Consider the following 22,361-nt stretch of genomic DNA (forward strand, 5'->3'; position numbering starts at 1 on the left):
ATGTTAGAAATATTTATGATTTTTAATGTCCTTAAATCTTTTTAAGAGCAAATTTCCAACACAAACTAATAAAGTAATGTTAATGATGTCTCAATATAAAGTTAAGATGAAACGTGTGAACTAAACTAAAGGAAGAAAACAAACATTTCATAATTTACATCCTTTACAATGATGCATCTTGTCCATTACTTTCTGCAGAATTTGTTTCACTTGATCACACTTGATGTAAATAAATGCGATAATATAATAATTTTATTTTGATGTTAAAACTGAGTAACAAAATGTAGCATCATAATGTTCTGAAAAACATGACGTACTTTAACACCGGTTAACTTTTTTGATCTTCAGAAAATGAAAAAGAAGTATATTCCTTCCATCTTTTGAAGAGTTTAGCTCTCAGAGTATTTTTTATGTGTTTAACTTCTACTGTGAGCTTTATTTGAACTGAAAACATAAAACTTTTCTCTTTATTTCATATAAAACAGAGTTAAAAGCCTAGCATTTCTTGAAGGAATGCATATCGCCTGCCACCTTTCATGGCAGAGTTTTAAAACGAGATCATCTTGTGTTGAGAAACGAGGGAGTTACAGGTGTTTTAGCCAAATTAATTTATTCAAATCTGTCCAGTGGGTCGTGAGATATTTTGCTAACAGGCAAACTGGATTGACAGGAAATGTGAAGCACTCTGAATGTGAGGTACTTCTATAGTAAATTTTAGCTTAATATCTGTAAAATTGTCTGAGTCATAGCCAGGTTTGTGTTGGCTGTGGCAGCCATCTTGAATTGAGTTGACTTCAAAGGTTTATCAGTTGTAGTTGTCCACCCAGTAATTACTTTCTGAAAGTCTCATTAAAGAAAAACAAGTGGATAATGAGCTAATTCCCGAACAGACAGGCAGAGAGATCTTGTACGATCAGTTAATGCTCTGAATACGTGTTGGGGATAACTCTCAGCTACTACTACGCCAATTTTCGCAGAATATTTGCAAAAATGCACTGAGTTACAGCCATTTTCTGTGTTTGCCAACGATGCTTAACTGTCTTCGCCATCTTGGTTGACTCTAAAAGTTATTAAGTCATAGACGTACATCTACTGATTTCACTAAATTCATCCTAAATTGTAGTATTAAGACATTATTTTAACAGCTTAAACAATATTATTAAAAAAAAAGTTTAAATACACTAAAATAGTGAAGCTGTTTATATTATTGCTTTTAAATTTGGATAAACAAGTAGCATCATCGAAAAGGGAATAAAGTAAGATGTAATAGGCTTATAAAACACACAGACATATCTGCTGATTTAGTAGTTTAGAGAAGATTTCAAAGCTTTCACTGTGATGGCAAGATTATGCGGAGCAAAACCGCAATTTAAAAGGGATGTTTGCTCTCTGTGTCGGATGTTTTCCTCCTTAAATCGTGCTGCATTAGCCTTCACATACATATTCATGGGTCTGCAGCAAAGTAACCCCCTTTTGAAGCGTGCGTCGATGGTGCTCATACAGAATTTAAGGCTGTCATTTGGTCCTGGACAGAACTGCAAGCTGACACATAAAGAGCTACTTCAGTTTTGCTGATGACACCAGCAACATTGGTAACAACTTAATGACAGCGTGCGCAGCCAGAATGCCTCTCAGAGGGGCACTTAACATGAGAAGTGCACGCCATGGAGAAAATCTTTTGTTTCTGTTGGCTCTTATCGAAGTAGTGAGTCTGACACTATAATGTTTTTTTTTTTAGGCTTTCACTTTTAGTTTTAGTCCACTGGAAGCCATTCTTTTCTAAACAAGGAACGGTAATGAATGTGAGTGAGAGGAGCTGTAATTGTAGGTTGGTGTTTCCACTCTATAAATACCATTTTCTCTTCAAGCAACTCCCAACTTCTCCTGACTGCAGTATAAATATGTTATTATCCTCCATCCTGTCATTTGCCTAAAAGATTTTCAGAATCTTCAAGCTGCTCTTTTTGGAGTCGTAGGCTTTTTTTTTTCTTTAGCTGTAATGACATACAGGACGCAAAAAGCATTGGAAAAATTAGATTAAAATGGGCAAATCTCCCTCCTCCTCCTCCTCCTTATGAAGGAAGGGAGCAGATGAGGAAGGAGGAAGGAGGCACGAGGGGAAAAAGGGGGGAGGGGGAAGAGTAAACACACCCAGACAGAGCCATGTCTGACATCTCTGCTGTCTGAAAGGAGGAAGAACTCGCACACAGCCCGGTGCAGACGAGAAGGAGAAGGGGAGAGAGTTAAAAAAAAAGGAGGAGGAAAGGAGGGAATGAATGCAAAACAGCCGGGCTTGGAGGAGGAGGAGATGCACGGGAGGTGCATCAGTTCCACAACAAAAACAATTGTGCTCGTGAATGGGAGCTGGTGAGCTCAACCACCAGGCGAGTGCAATGAGAAACCAGGCAGATTTTCTGAACAGCAATCCTCTGTCCCTCCCTGCCTCTCTCTCTCTCTCTCTCTCTCTCTCTCTCTCTCTCTCTCTCTCTCTCTCTCTGCCTCCCTGCCAGCTTGGACTGAGCTTGGTATGATTTATGGGAAGGGTTTAGGGGGTGGGGGTGGGGGGTTTGCTTCGGATTTGAAGCTTTATGTTTTAGGAATATGCTACTGGAATGGATTTGAGCGTGCTGTTATTTCTGATTGAACCCAGTGTGCGACGTGGAGACTCCTGCGGCCGCTGCTCTCCTCTCTGCAGCCGCCGGCTGTGTTCGAGGCTATGGTCCTGACTGAGAAACACTTCATCACCCAGATGCAGAGCTCCGACTGTATGGGAGGGTAATTCTGCAGACACCAGCATGGGAGCTAAACAGATGAAATGGTAAAATAAAATAAAAAAGCTGTATTTTTATTATTATTATTATTATTATTGTTGTTTTTTCTAACTGTGTGCAGACTGCTATTTTTAGCCTGGGTGCAGCAGCTGCACCAGGCCTAAAAAATCAGAGCTGCTATCGCATGCTGATTCTAATCGTAGCCCTGCGAGTTCATTTAATCTGAACATGAAGACTCTGAAAGCCCTGAAACACAGCCGGTGATCGTCGGGTGTTTAAGTTCAGCAGATGTGGGTGTGTCCCGTTGATCGAGCAGAGCTGCTGTTGCCTAGCAACGCCTGCCTAACTATCGTTAGCTACCGGCTCCTCTCTGTTGTATGTATTATTATATTTTTGCATAGAAATATCACATTTTAAAAGGATGTTAGAAGAATAAATAGAAATTTCATAGGCGTCATTTACACTCTGTTTCGCATTTTTAGAAAGCCATTCTAAAATCTGACATTTTATACTGAAAACAGTCGAGTCGACCAAGCTAGCTGGCTAATGCTATATAATTTACAGCTAAATAGCTTATTAGCTAATGCTATTTTCATACTTTTGTACATACTGGTGATAAACAGTGCTTTATCCGCTTCAAGTAAATGTACAATTTATTTACTATCAGGTGTTATGAGCTAAACTGTAAGCCTTGCTAAAAGAACAAGGCTAATTCAGTATCTAAAAAGAAACATCCCCAGCTATTGTTGGGTTTTTGATTTAGTAGTAACCATACTGGGGCTACTCAGTAATACACTGTTACCTTTATTCTTTTTTTTGTGTGTGTGTCTGCACACTTCTGAAGTTACCTGAACAGTCTGAGGGGGGAAAAATGTTTAGCTGAAACAATAAGTTATTCGGTGAACAGCTAAAACATCACACAGGTCCAAACAAAACACAGGAGTGACAAGTCACACTTGGCAAACATTTCTTTCAGTTTTATGTATTGATTTTTACAAAATAAAAGGATCACTTAGTCATATTTTTTAAAGTGAACCAGTAAAAAGTTTAAAAACAGTAGACATATTTTATGATAAAGTACTAAAAACTGCACATTGCTAAAGTGATAGAATGATATGACAGCTGATTAAACCTGTCTAATCTGATGCACTAAGGATCTTTTGCTAATCCCGTGCACTGCTTAATCTCTGGCTAAACCCATATGCTCCAGATTTGTATGCATGTGTTCACATCAGCCGTAAGCGTGTTAAATGTGTTTCTTCAACTTCTTTAAATTGCTCGTTGAGACGGTGATAAAAGCACTAACGTCATCACAAAATCAGTAGACGGCCACTTTTTCGATCTGCTTGAGATGAGCGTTTAAGGATAAATTGAGCCGCATTTGGATAAGAGGTACAGTTAATGTTTTTTATGTGGCCATGTGCAATGACCTTTTTAGAGGAGCGGGGAGAACATTTTACAGCATGCTGAATGAACTTGGATCATTTTAAAGTACCAACCTCTTTTTAAAAATGAGTTTTTATGGGCATTCAGGGCATTACTGTGTATGTAAAAAAAAAATCTTCAGACCATAATTCAAATCAAGGGTGTTCATCTCCACGACAGAAGAAACTGGAAAAAATTGCAATTCATTTGTTTTTCTTTAGAGTTTTCTTCTTTGTCAAGCAAAATCACTGGTGCAAGTCTTGTAATGAGTCTGGCACACATCAGAAAAAGTATTAATGATTTGAATCAATCTAAAGAGAATTAGCCTTTCTGCAAGAGAACCGTAAAGTAAAGAGTTACAAAAAGCATTTAAGATAGTAAGTTTTGCGATAGTATAAATATTTCTGTTTTACTCAAACGCAAATTTATAAAACTGCAAATGAGCATAAGATACATTTCTGAAATTCCATCCTTGAATTCTTTTCTTTTTTAGAGATATTAAAACTACTTGATAAACTAAAATAAAATGTGCAACAAATTTGCACAAATGTCAAGACAAAGAATCCTAATATCTGACTTTGTCTTTGCTCACATCAGGACATTGTGAGGTTTGTTTATTTTAGGAATAACTCAAAACCACCAGATAAGAATTTTAAGCTGTTATTATGTGTCCGCAACACGTTTGAATTCCCCGAACTTTGATGTGCCTTGTGCTTTTGTTTGTGCTGTTCTTTCTTAGACTGCACTTTGTGTTAATTTTTCAATATTACTGCACGCCAAAATAGACTGTTACCAGCACCGGACCTGTTAAAAATGCGGCATGCCGGAACATTGTCCGCTTTAGCACCTAGTATTTATTTAATGTTTTTTAATAAACCTCTGCAACCAGGAGCTAAGACTCTTGAGGTTTATAGTCTCTTTTACAAGAGTGTCTCGGCCAAGACGGGCAGTAGCTCAAAGCTGCAAGAGTTACATCACGCTCATATACGCAAACACATTTACACATCACATGAAACCAGCAAACGAAGCCTTTGAAAATCTGTAACGCATTAACGTTTATCTCTCAGCTGCTCGTCAGTACAGCTTCACGTGCTGCTGTTGATTCCTTCGGGCCTTTTTCCAGTTTAGTTAAAGTTATCACAAGAATTTGGGCTCAGATAGTCTGCGCAGACATGGTGCAAACTCCGAAGTGACAAATGATACAAGTGTTTACTGTCAGTTGTGGTGATGGCTTGTGCTGAGTAATGTGAGCAGATAAGCATAAAGCCTCATTGGCTACAGTCTAAATCTTGCATCATATTTAAGGGAGCAACATGTTAAACCGTGCAAAAGGAATCCCCCCAGGACAGTCTTTGGTTTCCAAACACAGCTTTTTTCCCACAGTTAAATCCAGTTATCGTTTTTTCTTTTCAACCCAAGAGCAGGGTGGTAAATTCTGATGCTTTGTTTTTGTAAATGGCCATGCTGGTGCAGACTTTTAGGCCCGTTTCTTCAGCTACTGGTCTGTTTTTACGTTCAGACTTGCAGGCGAAACGAAGGAATCTGGTCGTCCTGGAGTGCATAATGCCACAGGTCTGAGTTATATGCGTCCTATTTCCACGAGCAGCAGAGGAGAGACGACAGCCGGCCTGCACAAAAGCACAGAGAACACAGATAAGTGTTCATCAGAATCAGCTCTTCAATGCCCGTGCAAGCATAATGTTTGGAAATGATGGCCAAGGGGGGAGTAAAATATGCAATGAATTTCCTGTCGAGAAAAAAAATGTGCCTTCTCAACAGGTTTCAAAGCTGTTGAAATGTGTTTTCATTCATTTTATTATCTGTACGTATTTGTTTGTGACACTGTATTCTTGAGGGATTTTTTTTTGTTTGTTTGTTGTTATAAGCAGGAAGTTTAAAAATATTTTGCCAAAGTGGAACCAGTTCCCACTTTGGTGCTCCTCTTAGAGTTACTAAAGTGTAAATCTTCCTTTTATGTCGCTGTGTTTTATTTACTGCCGTTCATTTGGCAGGATGTAAACATTCGTCGCTGCCTGTTGTCACCATCTGTTTCAGTCTCAGCTCAGCCAGCCCCGCGCACTCGCCCAAAGAGGAGTATGTTATCACTCAGTCCACGGACGCCGCGAAAGAAGAACCAGTCCATGATCAGTCTGAGGACCAGGGGGAATCTCAGGAAGACAGATCTGAGCCGACGGACAGGAAATCTGCCCTAGGTTGGTTGGCTGCACACACTAAGGCTTGTAAAGCCAGAAATGATGCAGTGAAAAATAAAAAAAATACAGCATATAAAGCAGCATAGGCTCATTTTCTGTGTTGCTCTGTTCCTTTCAGATGAAGTGTTGCTCTGCGGATTGTGTCCCCCACTCGGTCATGACGGGCAGGAGGAAGAAAAGACCTGGGAGGAGCAGCTGGATGCCCACCAGGAGCAGCTGGAGAAGGAGATGCAGGAGGCCAGAAGGATGGTATTCCGCCTACAGGTAACTCTGGGTGATAAGCTTCTTAATAAAAGGTCCAAACACAGCAAATGAATCAGAGGCAAGGTTGGAGTTCAAAAACAACATAATGTGAGGTTTTAGCCACGTCAGGTCCAGTTCTCTGCCAGCATCTTCGGTATTTTAACTGATTTAAATCACAACAAGCAAATTTTAACCAATGAACAAAATGTCATTTGAAAACGGGGCCTATTTTTGTATCAGGTTTAAAAAAATATGTATATTGATACCTGACTTTCTCCAGGCTGTAGTACTTCATGTGAAAAGTCAATATTGGTATTTTTTTTTTTGCAAACATCTAATATATTTATCACTCTAAAAGGTCTAATGATTTTAGTATTTCAGCATGCCTTACAAACAGTCCTTATATGCATAAAAAAATCCAAAGAGTCAAAAAGAAAACAGATAATGTAATCATTTCGAAGAACACACGAAGGAACGAGTCAGTTTTCCCACGCCATATTTACATCAGTTTATCGATGCGTGCAAACATGCAAGACCGATTTCAAACAAACTGGTTGATGGAATGTTTGTTGTTTCCTTTTCCAGAGATATGTTAAGAATATGTTTGGAATAATAAAACTGTAAAAAACTTGTGTTTGTTGTTTAATATAACAAAGCAAATGCTTTATGAGGCTTTTTTTAATATATTGAGGATAGTGTTAGAGCTGCAGAAATAAAGCCGAGCAGAGAAATTAAATTAGATGTGCCTGATAACTTGATAACTGTGAAAGTAATTTTTTTTTCTTACTATTTACATCACTTTGACATACGTTAAAGTCTGCGTCCACACACCCACGTTTTATTTGTTTTGGTTTAATTTACTGACTTGTGGTGAATACACATTTGAGACTGCAGGTATATCATGTTTTTACACTTAGCATTTGCCTTTATTCCTTTTTTTTTCTGTTTGTTTTACAGTTTTATGTTCTACGTGCTTGATGATCTATTTGTCTTTTCTACCGTTGTAAATTAATGTTTTTCTAATGGGCATGAATCCATTTAGCCATCTTTAGAGTTCAGCACTGGAACATATCAAGGCATATATATATTTGAATATAACTCCATACATGCCCTTATTTGTGCATTTCTGTTGCTTTTTGTTTTTGTCATCAGGGTTTGCTGCTGCACGGCTCCCTCCCTGAAGAAGACCAGGATGGATCTATGAACTGTGGAGAGAACCGGGCCACCACTGAGCAGCAGCTGGTACATCACAGCGCTCTCTCTCTCTCTCTCTCTCTCTCTCTCTCTCTACTAACTCGAGAAGGCAACTCTTGCTCACTGCTCTGTGCAAAAGTGTCCATGTCAGGCCTTCTCTTGCGATGATGTTTGCAGCCATCACTCCTCTGGAGTGCACAGATGAATTCTCTCTGATCTGCTAGCCCACTGTCATGCACTTTCATTGCCTCTTCATACGTTCTGACATTTTCCCGTTCTCTAATTATCCTGCTCGTGTGCTCTCCCTTTGAAGGTTCTAATCCGCAGTCGTCTGGACCAAAGCATGGAGGAAGCCCTTGATCTGAAGGTACAGTAAGTAAATGTAATTAGAATTAATACAGATGAGCTGCTTCTTTTTTTTTCCTTTTATTGAGTCTATTCATGTTTGCGACTCATAGAGGGAACTCCTGAGGCACAAACAAGAGACGAGGCACGTTCAGGCCATCAAGGTAAACTTCTTATTCTAATTTTCTTATTATGTTGTGAACAAAAAAAGGATTGAATGCTATAATTTATTGGAATCATTCTTACACGTTCTCAAACTCATGATAAAGCAGTTTCTTTCCAAACAAGCAAACGCAGCTTTTATTTCAAACAAAAATAGGAAGAAAAAAAAGGAAAGTGAGTGGATGCAATCAGTGTGCAATAAATGAGGCAGGTGGATGCACTTGATCCGTGTTTGCATCTTAACCTCTTTGATCTTCCCGTTTGTCTCATTAGGATGCTCTGCAGCAGCGCCTGGCGGTGCAGGAGGACGCTGTGCTGCAGCTAAAGCAGGAGCTGCTCAGGTGTAACATGGCCAAAGATCAGCTGGAAGGAGAAAACGTAAGACAAGCGATGATTTCCTCTTGACCTGCTGGGATATCTGACCTGCTTTGCACGTGGATGCGGGTTTACGTGGGAGAAATGATTGTGTGTAAAGCTGGTGTTTCTGCTTGCAGGAGGAGCTCAAACGCAAAATGAGCGAAAGGAACAAATTACTCAGTGAATATGAGGTATGACCAATATATTATTCAGATGTCAACACATTTTTTTTTAGCTACACGTGTGCAGTTAAGAGCATTTTACTGTATGTCTCTTGTCACAACAGCAGCAGCTCGGGAGGAAGGACAGATTGCTGCAGCAGCAGCAACAAAAGCTTGATGAAGCTCAGCATAAAGCACATGAAGTGAGCCACGGACGGGTATGGAGCATGACATGATTAAAGCATTACCACAGCAAACTCCGCATTTCCATGTAAATAACAAATCGCAGTTACACACAGCTCCACACGCAGCAGCAGCCACTTTTCTTATCAACAAATCACTTGATAACACCTGAAGCACCGATGCATTTAGGCAGCGCTGTGCTCAGAAAAGAAACTTATATTTCCTCCTACGGCTCGACGCTGTAGTCTTTATAAAACGCGCAGCCACGGTGGAGTAAATTGTGTGTTTGTTGGGGAGGGTTTTTTTAGCGGCAGATTAATACACATTTCCCGCACCAGTGAGCTTTTCCTTTGCAGTGGGATGGTGAATGGGAGAATTACTCAAAACGGAGTGCAGCTATTTTCATCCTCATAAAACACGTATCACCTGGCGCAACAATATGAGCCACTGAAGTGTTTATAATAGTTGTTTTTTTTGGACAACAATAAAGCTTCATAACTCCATGCCGCTGTGCTTTATCAACAGCTACAGCTTGTTCCTTTTATTGCCTTTTCTAATAACAATGATGACAGTATATTACAAAGATGTGCTTCACCCATCTTTATTTACTTAAACTGTTTCCATTCGACAGTCATTCAGGAGTGAAAGTGGTGGTTATAGTAACTCAGTGGCATCAACGTCTCCTCCAGCTTTCCAACACAACGCACCAGTACGTACCCTTCTCTTGTTCTTACTGTATATTGTCACTTTGGGTTATTGGATAAAAGGCTGGAATTGGGTTAAACACGTCAAAGAAAGTCAGAACTTGGTCAGTTTTAAACAATGACTGTAAATGTATCAATGAAAGTTGAGCTTTATAGTAAAAATATTTCAAAACAAGTCTAAACATGACCCATAAATAACTCAAACAACATATAAAATGCTAACATGAGTTTTTTTCATTCCATATAGCTTACTATTTATATTTTTAATCCCTCATTTTGATGGAGACTAAACTTTCCAGGTGTTTTTATGGAAAATAGCTGTTCCCTCAATATGCATGATTTTAAATTAAAATTATTTAATTCCTTTTCTTTATTTTTTTAGTTGAAGTTATGAAAAAATCCAACATGTTAAAACAGAGACAATTGAATAAAAAAAAACATTATGTTCAGTTTGAATTTGACGCTGGCAACATGTTTAAAAAAGAAAGCAGGGAAAGCACAATGTATTTGTCAGGAAAAAAAACATTGCTTATTTCAGCAAGATATTTTTCAACCACGTCCTGAATGTTTTACAACAGTATGAATCAGAACAAAAAGACTGCTGTTCAATTTTATCTCTTACAACAAACATTTGCTGCATTGTGAAGTGAAAAGAAAAAAAAACATGAGATGGAGGCACAGAAGTGTTGAGATAATAAGAAAAAGCATTTCTGTTTCAAAAGCAGTTTGTACCCTCAGTTCTCAATCACATAGTGATAAAAGATGCCACGCTGACAAGAAAGAGACGACACGAGGCGGCAATAAGAGCCTCCTGTCTCAACTTCTTAAGCCTTTTCAGGAAAAATGCTTGCCTTAAAAGATGTTCAAATTGTGAAATTTTGTTTTCTTTTGGATTTGTGGAACTCGGGGTTAAATATAAACTGTATAATGAAGGCGATTTGTCACAGGGCGAGGAGCTGCAGCTCGTCAGGGAAGCTCTACGCAGTCTGAGGGACAGTTTCTCGGGTCACGACCCCCAGCATCACACCCTGGACACCTTGGAGCAGGGCGTGGCCAGCCTCATGGACCGACTGTACTCCTTGGACATCCAGCGCAGGCAGGACAAAGGGGTACGCACTCTCTGACGCACTATCGCCGGAGAAATTCGAAAAGTTGTAGCATGTCTGTCACTCGAGGACTGATGACTCAAACGCGCTGTTTACTGTGAGTAATTGACTGTTCTTCCAGGAGGAATTTAAATCGCCGGGACGCCAAGCCAACTCAACAGACCGTGACTCCTGGCCGCCGAGCTCGAGTGAGACAAACAAGTTTTTTGTTTCTATTTAATGTTTGTCATCCCCTGCAACATCTAAACTTGAGCTGTCAAATTAAATTATCCCATTGTATGGAGGAGAATGGAAAGGAAGGCTGTGTGACTGATTGTGAAAACCAGCGTTTGCTGCGTTTATTGTTCTTTCCAGAAATGGCCCACTCGCACAGCAGCCCGGGATTAGATGCTGCCGTCTCCACTAAAGTGCTCTACTTCACAGATCGCTCGCTCACTCCGTTTCTGATTAACATCCCGAAAAGGTGACAATAAAATGACTCTTAATTGTGGGTGTTTGTTCCCTCTCAGCAGGGTGATGATTTTTAAGCAAATTGCTGTCTGAGTTAGGGGTGGATTGAGGAATGACCGGAGAGCTTTGAAACGGGTCCTTCAGTGGCTCAGTGTTTAGCCTAGGAAAAGCTTAATGCATGTGTGGGTGCGTGAATGCATAGATTGTGACTGACAGCATGTTCTTACAGGCTGGGCGAAGTGACACTGCGAGACTTCAAGGCTGCTGTAGACAGACAAGGCAATTTCAGATACCACTTCAAGGCCCTGGACCCTGAGTTCGGCACAGTGAAGGAAGAGGTAGGGCTCCACACAAGTGAAATAAGATATGCAAAGACTGACTGCTTTGACTGTTTCAGTCTTTGTAACACTGTGGGATGACTCGTTTCCATTCTAGAGGGGGGGGGGGAAACAAAGTAGTTGTTTATGCTTTGTGTTCATTTAAAATCAGAAATGCAAATGCTGGATGTTGGCTGTTCAGGTGTTTCAGGACGGAGCGGTCGTGCCAGGCTGGGAGGGGAAGATTGTAGCGTGGGTGGAGGAGGACCACGGAGAGCGGAGGTAGAGCCTGGAACCGCCTGAGATCACCACATGCAAACCTCGAATTTCTCCGACTGGATCAAGACTCCATTGAAAACACACGCGATGCCATATCCATTACAGAAATAACCGGGACCAGTGGAGATAACACCTTTGACTTCGCAGGAATTAAAATTTTTAAATGTGAATGTTTCCTACCAAGAGAATTGACTTGACACTTGGCTACTGGTTGCTTTTATATGATGCTTATTATACATTGTTTGCAGCTTGAAGATTATTATGTGAAACCACAGTTTAATGTTCAGTAATGCAATACTTGAAGCTCTGAACTGTAAAACAGTGTTAATTGTAATTAATTAGTGCGTTGTGTGCAAAAGAAACTCAAAATCAAACAGTGTTTACTGACAATTTTCACAAGTTCCATGTTGCCAAATATTGTTGTTGTTTGTCTGCATCAGCGTTGATGTTTTAATAAAGGTAAATTATTGCATGGGTCATTTTTACTAACAGTTATTCCTCCACAATAATAAAACTGTTCTAGCGATTACACACCTCCGCTCAAACATTAGTAAACATCTACAAATTGCTATTATAGTCAATTAATTCTTTGGGAAGGTGGGGGATTAAGAATAAAATCCGCTGCTGCATACTGTTCCATCTGGCACATGGTGACAACTCTGTGCCTTTGTTTCAGAAACATTTTGCTGCTGAAAAGGGAACAATTTACAGGCAAGCTGTTTGTTAGTCTGAGGCTGTGCATACGTCCCTCAGCTGTGTTTGTTTCTTACGCTTTTTTGTTTTTTCGTGTTGTATAAATTTGTTCGGTTCACTTCGGGTATTTTCAGTATCAAAATTCACTCCTTTGCTTAGTCATCTGTATAGTCATCCCCACCCCCTCACCCCCATAAAGCCCAGTTATCACAAAACATCCACCGTCAAAGTAAGCCTGCGTTTCTGCTTGTTGAAAATGGCAGAGGCAGTGTCCTCATTTACAGTTTTTGGCAACTCCAGGAGCAGATAGTACACATCCTCCACTTCCAGAAGAACATCCTCCTGCAGAGCGAAAGCATTCAGAACACTGTTAGGCTCCCATAAGCCATGTATGTATTTTTTATAAGATCCAGCTATGCACCGAAGCACACTGGCATCTAAGTGGTTCATTATAGCTTCTCAAGGCAGTGTGTGACTGCTAACCTCGGACACTTGCAGCTGGCACTCTGACACAGAGCGGACCTTTGGCAGCTCCACTGTCAGCTCCACGCTGCGAGGGACTCCCGCTGTATCCGTCTTCACCTCAAGTTGGTACTCCGGCTTCTGAGGCTCCGCAGAAGTGGCGGATATGACTTGGATCAAATCCTTCTTTATGTCCTCTGTAGGGCTACGGGAAATCTGGGCCGCAGAGTCTTCGTCTTGTTTGCCTGATCGTTGAGATGAGATTTGTTGGAGCAGGGAAGCTGGAGTCTGACTGGCTGTGAAAAGGTGGTAGGAAAAAAAGAGATTATAAACCTTAACAAGGAGAGGAAATAAGACCTACATAAAGGGCTTGCCCCAGATGATCAGGGTTAAAGGCTTGTTCACCTGTTTCTGGTTCTTTAAAGGTGTTGGACTGCATCTGAAAGCCAAGCCGACAGTGTAAGTCACCTGGGCTGCTTTTTGGGCTAAAGTTGACAACACTGTACTCAGGAGATAACTGCATCCCATGCTGCTGCTGGGCGAAGCTCAGGGCCAGCTTATAAACATGGCTAATGTCAGCTTTATCTTCCTGACTCTCCTGTAGCACTGCAGGATTTAATGCCACGTCCAACACAGCACAACAGCCTGCAGAGGAAAAGCTTTGAGTTTTTTGTCCCGTTTTCGTCATGCAACACAGAGGACAGTTCTGCGGCTCAAGACACACCTTGACCTTCCATGATGCCCCTTTCCAGTTTCCCCCCGCACATCGGTAAAGCGCTGCTCGGGGTCTGAGGCGCAGGGACACGTTTCCAGCTGCATATGTTAATGTAAAGCAAGCCCGGTTTCGGCTCCTGATGAGGACACAGATGCACTGTCAAGGAACTGTCAAAACGCGACATACATCACAGCTATAAATAAATCCAAGCTTGACAGATTTACAGACACGGCAGTTATAAGTTATAAAGTCTGATGAGGAGTCAGACAGCTGAAAGAGTCGGTGACTTAGACAACTAAAAACTTTAGCGAGAACTTAACTGATCGTTATATTTATTTTAGATGTCATTAATCTTTTATTTGCTTTGGGTATCTTGGGTTTTGACTGCTGTTATGAGGTTTGACAATGATGTTTTACATCAAACTGAGGGTTGTGTGTTTGTAATATATTTTATTTAAATAACTGGAGTCAAGCATGGCACTGGCATTTAGATGAGCGTTACAAATTCAGATAATATTTCACAATATTTGCACTTAGACTTAGCATATATTGACAGCTGAGTGCTGCACTACACATTACTGTCATAAAAAAAGTAATCTCCGTAGTGTGTTTGTTTAAATTGCATGGTAAACATTGAGAAAACGGTCAAATCTACATGTAATAATAATGATGATATACAAGTCTGGTCTAAAGATAGCTATATTTTTTAACTGAGTCCCTGAATCTGTCCATCAGTGATGGTAAAGGGGGTATGGCAAACCAATTTATCATATAACACTGAAACTGGCTCCTCAGAGTAGAAATCCACATTTCAATTCTTCCAAGTCAAAAACATTTCAGACGTCCAGAACGTCATTCTTCCAATCCACAACTAACATTTCAGATATCTCAAATGTCACTTCTCTTACTTATATATGAGTGCATTCAAGTGTTTTCCTCCTACCTAGAAGAACAAAATGGATTCATTATAAGAACATGTCACATATTTTTACAATGTGGCCCGTCATAATTTTCCTTCTGCCTGTTTCATGGTAAAATGCCATCCGAACAAGTTCTTAATGGACATTAAAATTATTATAGATATTTTTAGTTACACTCTTTCTCTACATTTTTGCAACTACTGATGTCTGAAAAGAATTTTAACTAGTCTCAATATGAACTGGTTGTCCCCAATGCAGTTATGACATGTGTAAATGTTTTATTTTTAAATGCATTTTTTTTCTTTTGGATGTTACAGATATTGAAATTCATTGTTTTCTTTTATTTTATATTTTGGGATGTATAAAAAAATATTATATTCTGCAACAATAGGATTGCAGATAACTTAAATGTGGATAATAGTCTTTGTATGTATCTGAAATATTCTTTTTGGCAAAAAATAAATGAATAAATTTCAGTTCTATAGGCAATAAATGTAAATATGGCAGCTTAAACTTAAGGATTTTTAGATATTTTAAGCTTATTTTTTCTAATACAATCTAAGATGTGAGGATCTTGAATTAAGTAAATGGAGAGAGGAGTGAGGTTTGATTATATGTCACAACGGCCTTCCATAAAAACACACCTGAGACTCCTCCTAACTTACCTGTATGTCGGTCCTCACGCACGAGTGGAGCCGAGGCGGTGAGGTGAATTCAGTCCCTGTTTTCATTTGTTTCTCTATGAACCTGCGGTATCCTGCGGGGTCACTTTGAGAGAGGTCGTCCAGCATGGACCAAAACTGGTTGACCTGCCGCAAAACGTCCTCTGTTCCTCCCGCTGAAGACATGGCAGTTCAGGGGGGAAAGCCTTAGCTCCCCCGCTAGCTAGCTTAGCCGTTCTAAATGCTAGAAAAACGCTGATTTATGCGTTTAAATTACAAACCCGGCTTATCTATAGTACCCTGACAAGTAAAGTTGCGGTTGGAGCAAATTATAAACCCAAAAACATTGAGCAAAATTGCACATACCAAACAAACTAGCTAAGTTATGTTCAATTTAACCTCTCAACCAATTCTAATGTTGTTAGTTGCCATGGAAACTGCATAATATATAAGGAATATATATATATATATATATCCGCCGCCTGGCGGATGAAAGGTGCAACTGCGGCTAAATAACTGCTGGACTCGGTGTTCAAAAGAAGCACGATTTATTCTTGACACATGAAAAGTACAACATAAAACACATTTTTATGTCCCCTCTCTATTTATGTGTACACCATATAAGTGACATTTAAAGTATAAATAGAATATAAAGCTACAGTTTTCAAATATCTCAAACGAGCGCATCAGCAGCATCCTCTTCTTGTTTTCAGTAATTCTGCAAAGACAGTGAGTGTTCATTAGCAATCAGTGTAAACATTAATTATGTTTCATTGTGCAGCATCCCTTCCTTTCTGCTGCAGAACCAAAAATAATAACAGTAGTGTGTGATGACTGTAATTAGGGTTCTCTGAAGTAATGTAAACAGTTGTGATGTTTTAGTTCAGTAGCACAATGAAAAAAAAAAAGAAAAACTGACTGCTTAGACATAAAAGCTAAGGCTCAAAGCTTTTAAATGAGCAGCATTTTCATCAAATTGCATTTTGAAAATTAAAATTATTCACTTAGAAGTCCAATGACTCCTGTCAGTGATTGTTTTTTGATTAGCTTAGTCACTGATCGCTTGAGAAAGAATAATTCACTCTCAAGATCAAAAAAGGAGCTAATCTTGACTATTTTTGGAGACGTTTTTTTGTACTTTATTTTTGTCAGATAATTTGTTTTGTATGAAAGCTCTTCATAGGCAAAGTGGATGTACATCATTGTTATAAAATTTTATGTGGTTCCTTATTATGTGGTCAATTTCTACATCATTGCTGGTTGTATTTAAACTATCTTTACCCCCATTGTGTCGTAGATCCAGCCCAAAAATTCAGCCACTTTGGTGTAAACACCGGGATGGTTTGGTTCAGCGCATCCTGTCCCCCAGCTGACAACTCCAGCCAGCCTCCACACGTTTTCATCCTGGCAAACAAGAGGACCTCCGCTGTCCCCCTGGAGAGGCAGAGGCGAAAAACACTGCACTACAGCTGTAAACAAATAACATCACAGGGGAGGGTGGCTCCTTAACAGCCAACCATAAGTAGGCTTCAAAACCATGCGTCTGACCTGACATGCATCTACTTTTCCCTCTGTGTATCCGGCGCAAAGCATCCTCGGCGTGATCTCTCCGTTGTACATGCAGGAGCTGTTGCACTTCTTTGTGCTTATTACAGGAACGGGTGCTTCTTTCAAAGTGTCAGGCGAATGAACTGCAGGGGGGGGGGGACAGTTTTAAGGCTGCTCTGTAGATACAGGTGTCACACCACGTTTGAATCCTGACACGTCGCTGGAGTAAAATTTGGAGGTGTGCTGCAGGAGTATCTCACCGCCATCAGGCTGAGTGTATCCCCATCCTGAAATCCAGCACTGTGTGCCACCTGGGAGATTATAGTCGTACTGTGGCAGGCAGATGGGTCTAATTGTATCTAGTTAAAGGGGGAAAAGGATTTCGCCTCTTAGCACAGTAAATCCGACAGGTTACAACACGGCTGGATTAATTTACAAGTTTTGCTTTTTAAAATCTTTTCGCTGTGAGGACTTTAATCCATGCGGTTTGAGGGATTTACACAGGCGAGTGTGTTTTTAACATACGAACGTTTGTGCTGTTTCGCTGATTTGCCGTTTTCGCACGCATGTCGGTGTGCAAAGCTTATGGCAGGGCAGACCTGAGAAATTGAGCGGCCTCTGCAGCTTCATCAGGGCTATGTCGCTGTCGTGGCTTCTGTGGTTGTAGTTTTTGTTGTAGATGATTTTCTCCACGGCGTATCCTGCATGCTGAGCCAGTTTAGCAGAGCTACGGGTCACAATGCCAGCATAGACCACCCAGCTGGATACCTGAGGAAGCCTGTAGCTGACATTTTAGCAGAAAAAAAAAATAAAAACATAAAATGGATGCTCATATAAAGGAATGTGTTCGGTGTTGTGTAGCTGCTAATGACTGCTTGTTAAAGCAGCTGTAGCCGCTGACTAATAAGGTCACCAGTCTTACTTGTGCACACAGTGTGCTGCTGTTACTATCCATTGACTGGTGATGATGGAGCCTCCGCAGGCGTGACGGTTGCTGTAGTAAAGGCTGACCTGCCAGGGCCACCTGCCCAGGGTAGCCTCAACTCCTCCTATTATCCTGGGCAGCTTTGCTCGTGTCCCGCACTCTGCACAGAGGTCCATTTATCAAAGAGGCGGAAGGCGCCGCAGCAAATGCATTCATTCTTTCTGCTCTCACACGAAGCTTTTTACAAAAAAAAATTAGATAAGAATTACAGGGTTTTGTGTCTGTTCAAAAGCGGACTTTAATTTGCTCACCGAAACATTGCAAAGCGATAACCTTCCCTGTGATACAGCTCTCCCTAAATGAAAATAAATCGGTTAGCTAATGATGCATAATTAATTTGTTTGTAGCCAAAATTGTTCATGCATAATTTGCATAATTATGAGCATGGCGTCCTCAGACAAATTGTCTTACCTGACCTGCCACATATTTTCGAGGCTGCTCTTCTGCACTGAGGCAATTTGTATAAAGCCATCGGTGTGGTTTGGCCCGATGTCTGTTAGATTCACTCCTTTATGCTTGGTCAGTCTGGCAAGAGAGCACCCATAAATGGGTGGGAGATGATGTATTAACGTCATTCAGGTTTATAAGATGTGAAACATGACTATAAATGATATATTAACACATCATAATCAAGCAAAGCCAGCTCAAATGAAACCTGTGCGTCGGCACTTGGGTCTCAGTTTGTAACACACCTCAGATAACCCAGCTGTCTGCAGACCAGTGTTCCCAATGAGGAGTTCCACTTCTCGGAGCAAACTGGCAGCCAGGTGTGCGGTTTCTCCAGCTGGATCTCCAGGAGGGAGTTCTCAGAGCTGATTCTGTAAAACACTGAAGCTGATTTATTGAAAATCCCTCCAGAGACGAGCTCTCAATCAACCGTAATGAACAAGCGAGCGGGCAATGATTTGGAAAAAAAAACACACAAGTGTTAATACAGTCAATACAAACAGGTGATTAAGTGTGATGTTTTCATGTTAGTCAATGGGAAGCTCTCATTAGTGAGCTAAAAGACAACAACAAGCAGCTGCTACATATTAATTTTGCTGCTATTCAGCTAAACATCACTGCAGAGGTGACCTGTGAGGCTGTATGGTGACTCATAATAAGATGTGCAACAACAGAATTCTGTCCTGCCTGTTAATTTATTAGGATGTGAGAAAAAAAAAAAAAAACCCAACGAGGTTCAGAAAAGCAGACCTTTCCTCGGGTCAGAGACAGAAACCTCCTCAGTTACGTTGCAGAATGACGTCTCCTTTGTGTCTCCAATCCCTACTGGGGTCTGAGATGAAGACGGCCTGAGCAGAAGCTTGACTGAATGTAGATAAGAACGGAGTTAATGAGTCTCTTCATCAGGCAGTGACACGGGCAACAAAACTGTTTTTCTACATGTCAGCATATAATCTGTATTAGCAGCCAGAGCAGAGCAACATCTACGCAGCGATGAAACTGTACTTCGGCGAGGAGGATGTAATTAACTAATTTTATATCTGAAAAGGCTGCCAAACAGACAAAAAGCTAATTAAAACGACCCCTAATATTATATGTAAATATTTCTTGCCCGCTTCAAAATCGTCTCTCAACTTTTGCATCCATGAAGCCCGAGATATTGTGAGAAACAAGGTAAAAAAATAAATAAATCAAGCAGCATTGAATTAAATAATAGAGCCCTAAAACTTACAATTCTTTTGTAATAAATCTATTTAATGTATTTGGACATGTAGTCCAAATGTGACAAATTCCTATTTTTCCAATCTACATACTGCAGCATTTGTTTAGTGTTTGCAGTGTTTGAGTAATATATATGAAAATCATGAATCATTCGAACAATTAAACACAGATTAGTTCGATTTTTTTTTTTGTTTTTTTTTGAGTGGTGCCAGATGGATTATTTGGCCAGACAACTGTGTCAGGGCTCATTAGATTTTTGCAGGCATGTCTGCATTAATATCAGTCTGCAAACAAGTAATAACAAAGTGCAGCACACAGATTTGCTGATGAATAATACATTTCTTAGTTTGTCCACCAGTAAGCACTGACAAGTCTATTTTTATGTTAAAACGTGTGCCTGAGGAACCCTTTTAACAAATTAATATAGTTAAATAGATTGCATCTTCAGTCAGGATAAGGAAAAACTAACAGGGAAACTTATTAGAGATTTATGGAAAAAAATCTACACATTTTAGGGATTCCAGTATTTGAGTGTTTTACTGAAGATCATTGTGTTAAATTAACATTTTAAATGTACTTTTATGTCAAACAAACAATATGAAATTATCATCTCAAGCAATTAAAAATATCAGTAAAGTTATGTTTTGAAAGCTTTATTTATTTTCAGGCTCTATATCAGTTAGTGTTGTCCAAACACTGCACAGACATTTGTTTCCTTTTCTAGCTCCAGCTAAGCCCTTTTAGTCACTCTTTCTTTGACGCATCGACTCACCTAGAAACCAGACACCTACAACTAAGCCTCCCAGGAGTCCAACGGCGAACGCCGCTGCCAGCAGCCTCACCAGTCTGTGAGCTAAAGCAACAGTTAAAACCGGCATTAATGCATGTTGAACCCAAATGTGAGCTGAGAGGAGAAATGAGACGTTAAATAAATTGTGTGGTAAACACATGGCACCAAGAGGGATTGAAAGTAAGCTGCATTCTATCCTTGCACGACAAAAGAATAAACAAGTAAAACCAAATCTGCTTGGTGTCTACAGACACTGATGCAGCGTCACTGTGGCTCGACTGGAACTTACTGTGAGTCGAAGGATGAGTGGCCTTCAACCAGCCCTGGACTCCTTTGGTCCCCGCGACTCCTGCTGCAGTTCCTGAGTGAAAGGGATGACTGACGGCCACTGGATTTTCGATCACTGACAACGCGTCTCCATCAAGACTCTACGGGAACGGCAGTGGGCACGTCAAGTCTCACTCACGGCTCTTTTCTGTTTGACAAAAGTTTTGGCAACCGCGCTGATCGTCCCGCTCCTGAACGACAGTCAGCCTGTCAGGTTCTGTCAAATTTAATTAGCGACTCTAATTTTGAAAGTGTTAGCCGCCATTAATCAGTCCAGATGTGCTCAGTCAAAGCTGCAAACATCTACCTACAGTATGTGCGTCATATTTATTTTTAGTGATTGAGGTGTAATGAGCTAACTGAGCTTTTGGCTTGTCTGTTTCTTGGCTGCTCATTGTGTTTGAGACAACATTTCTTTTTCTGGTTTCAGACAGATTTTATTACTCCGGGGTGTGTTTGTTTATTGAGCTAACTCTCCAAGCAGCAGCTGTTTCTATTGGCAATACATTGAGCTTATTGCAGTAATTACCACACATTTCTCAATAAATGGGTGGTGCATAATTGATATTTTACAATTACTCTGCAAACTCTGTCTACATAAATACCACGCCAACTGCTCTCTTATAGCACTTAAGTGTAGATTAATATGTAATATGTAATTATATTCTGCAGACCTGGCATCAATTATATGTAAATAGGTTTAATAGCAATTTAAATTTCTGAACAACTTCATCAGTTTTTGTAAGTGTGACCAAAGTGTGATTTAAGCAAGAAGTGAAGGTGAAAGTAAATGTGTGAGAGGTGTTAAATATCAGAACAAGTTTAGACAAGTTAAGTAAAACTGAAGTTTTTATTTTCTCACCATGTTTTCCTTGACTACGGTCCTGAAGAAAAGGTGCTCCTGCTCATCTGTAGGACCTCGGTGGAGGAATGAAGGTCACAGTTGATGCACCATTTGCCGTTAAGCAGAATGCAACTCTGGATTTTCCCTTCACAAAGATACAATGAGGTCAGCAGCGGTGTGAGAGAATGAGGCTGTTGTTTGGCCGCGGGGGTCATGGGGCCTGTGGAAGCGAGCTGAACCAGGTTTTTGTAGAGGGTGGGGTGGGGGCATCTCCAGAGATACCTCTAAGCTCATTACTGATAGGACACTGGGGGTTTGGTAGGTAACACTTTTTACCTGTGCCAAAGGATTCTTTTATTTTCACCTGAGACGTGTCATTACCTGATGGTTTGTTCATTCTGAGAAAAGGTCATTATTGCAGATTGTTGAAAAGTCTCATATCACGTCAAACCCCAACATTTGAAATCCAAAGCTATCATCTTTCAACACTCAGAATAAAATGAAGTCTGTGCTGTCGGCCTGCTGACAGATGACTCTCTCCTTTGAACGGCTCCGATTTTTTTTTTTTCTCCCATTTTGCTGGATTTCATTTTCCATTTCTTTCTAAATATTCTCCTTTGCTTTAATTACCTGAAAGAAGCAACTTGAGTGGCCCAAGGATTCATTATCTTTATAAATAGATGAAATAATTAACTGAGATGCGAAGGATGAGTGCTGGTGAGAAATATCTTGAGCTTAATCAGGGAGGTGATCAAAGCTTGCCATCACTTCATTTCATAGAAAATATGGTACATTTCCATTGAAAAGACTGGTAATTAGATCCTTGTAGCAAAAGGA

General features: G+C 40.2%; 3 protein-coding genes across 6 annotated transcripts; 1 reads left to right on the plus strand and 2 right to left on the minus strand.

The window, feature by feature from the left end:
* Positions 1-2,426: 2,426 nt before the first annotated feature.
* On the plus strand, positions 2,427-12,387 carry dixdc1a (DIX domain containing 1a). 4 transcript variants are annotated; one of them, XM_017433789.2, is made up of 16 exons: positions 2,427-2,525; positions 2,651-2,818; positions 6,252-6,409; positions 6,528-6,673; positions 7,805-7,894; positions 8,160-8,213; positions 8,305-8,355; positions 8,627-8,731; positions 8,848-8,901; positions 8,997-9,089; positions 9,686-9,763; positions 10,706-10,867; positions 10,986-11,052; positions 11,219-11,327; positions 11,544-11,652; positions 11,834-12,387. In XM_017433789.2, the coding sequence occupies exons 2-16, from the start codon at positions 2,796-2,798 to the stop codon at positions 11,915-11,917; spliced, it is 1,383 nt and encodes a 460-aa protein (XP_017289278.1). In that variant the 5' UTR covers positions 2,427-2,525; positions 2,651-2,795; the 3' UTR covers positions 11,918-12,387. The 4 variants fall into 4 exon arrangements, with proteins under 4 accessions (XP_017289278.1, XP_017289280.1, XP_017289279.1 ...); XM_017433791.2 differs by having other exon boundaries at positions 8,997-9,074; XM_017433790.2 differs by having other exon boundaries at positions 9,000-9,089.
* A 62-nt stretch (positions 12,388-12,449) lies between these two features.
* Positions 12,450-15,781, minus strand: pih1d2 (PIH1 domain containing 2). Its single transcript, XM_017433793.3, has 5 exons — positions 15,366-15,781; positions 13,790-13,916; positions 13,471-13,710; positions 13,087-13,361; positions 12,450-12,945 (listed from the first exon to the last, which is right to left on the minus strand). The coding sequence occupies exons 1-5, from the start codon at positions 15,546-15,548 to the stop codon at positions 12,811-12,813; spliced, it is 960 nt and encodes a 319-aa protein (XP_017289282.1). The 5' UTR covers positions 15,549-15,781; the 3' UTR covers positions 12,450-12,810.
* Positions 15,782-15,909: 128 nt separating this feature from the next.
* On the minus strand, positions 15,910-21,627 carry tmprss5 (transmembrane serine protease 5). The gene is made up of 13 exons (XM_017433792.3): positions 21,543-21,627; positions 20,643-20,781; positions 20,336-20,416; positions 19,093-19,206; positions 18,588-18,723; positions 18,307-18,420; positions 18,147-18,190; positions 17,833-17,995; positions 17,510-17,694; positions 17,171-17,269; positions 16,911-17,053; positions 16,644-16,796; positions 15,910-16,080 (listed from the first exon to the last, which is right to left on the minus strand). The coding sequence occupies exons 1-13, from the start codon at positions 21,543-21,545 to the stop codon at positions 16,072-16,074; spliced, it is 1,383 nt and encodes a 460-aa protein (XP_017289281.1). The 5' UTR covers positions 21,546-21,627; the 3' UTR covers positions 15,910-16,071.
* Positions 21,628-22,361: the final 734 nt, after the last annotated feature.

The sequence above is a fragment of the Kryptolebias marmoratus genome, linkage group LG2, assembly GCF_001649575.2.
Source record: "Kryptolebias marmoratus isolate JLee-2015 linkage group LG2, ASM164957v2, whole genome shotgun sequence".
NCBI lineage: Eukaryota > Metazoa > Chordata > Actinopteri > Cyprinodontiformes > Rivulidae > Kryptolebias > Kryptolebias marmoratus.

Excerpts from the sequence above, each read along its gene's own strand:
- dixdc1a (XM_017433789.2), top strand. The coding sequence starts at position 2,796 with ATGGGAGCTAAACAGATGAAATG. Across the intron at positions 8,214-8,304 it reads AGGAAGCCCTTGATCTGAAG|AGGGAACTCCTGAGGCACAA; the intron begins GTACAGTAAGTA and ends TGCGACTCATAG. Across the intron at positions 9,764-10,705 it reads CTTTCCAACACAACGCACCA|GGCGAGGAGCTGCAGCTCGT; the intron begins GTACGTACCCTT and ends GATTTGTCACAG.
- pih1d2 (XM_017433793.3), bottom strand. The coding sequence starts at position 15,548 with ATGTCTTCAGCGGGAGGAACAGAGGACGTTTTGCGGCAGGTCAACCAG. Across the intron at positions 13,362-13,470 it reads CTTTAAAGAACCAGAAACAG|CCAGTCAGACTCCAGCTTCC; the intron begins GTGAACAAGCCT and ends ACCTTTTCACAG. Across the intron at positions 12,946-13,086 it reads GCCAGCTGCAAGTGTCCGAG|GAGGATGTTCTTCTGGAAGT; the intron begins GTTAGCAGTCAC and ends TTCGCTCTGCAG.
- tmprss5 (XM_017433792.3), bottom strand. Across the intron at positions 18,724-19,092 it reads TGTCTCTGACCCGAGGAAAG|TGTTTTACAGAATCAGCTCT; the intron begins GTCTGCTTTTCT and ends AATCAGCTTCAG. Across the intron at positions 17,054-17,170 it reads ATACACTCAGCCTGATGGCG|TTCATTCGCCTGACACTTTG; the intron begins GTGAGATACTCC and ends CCCCCCCTGCAG.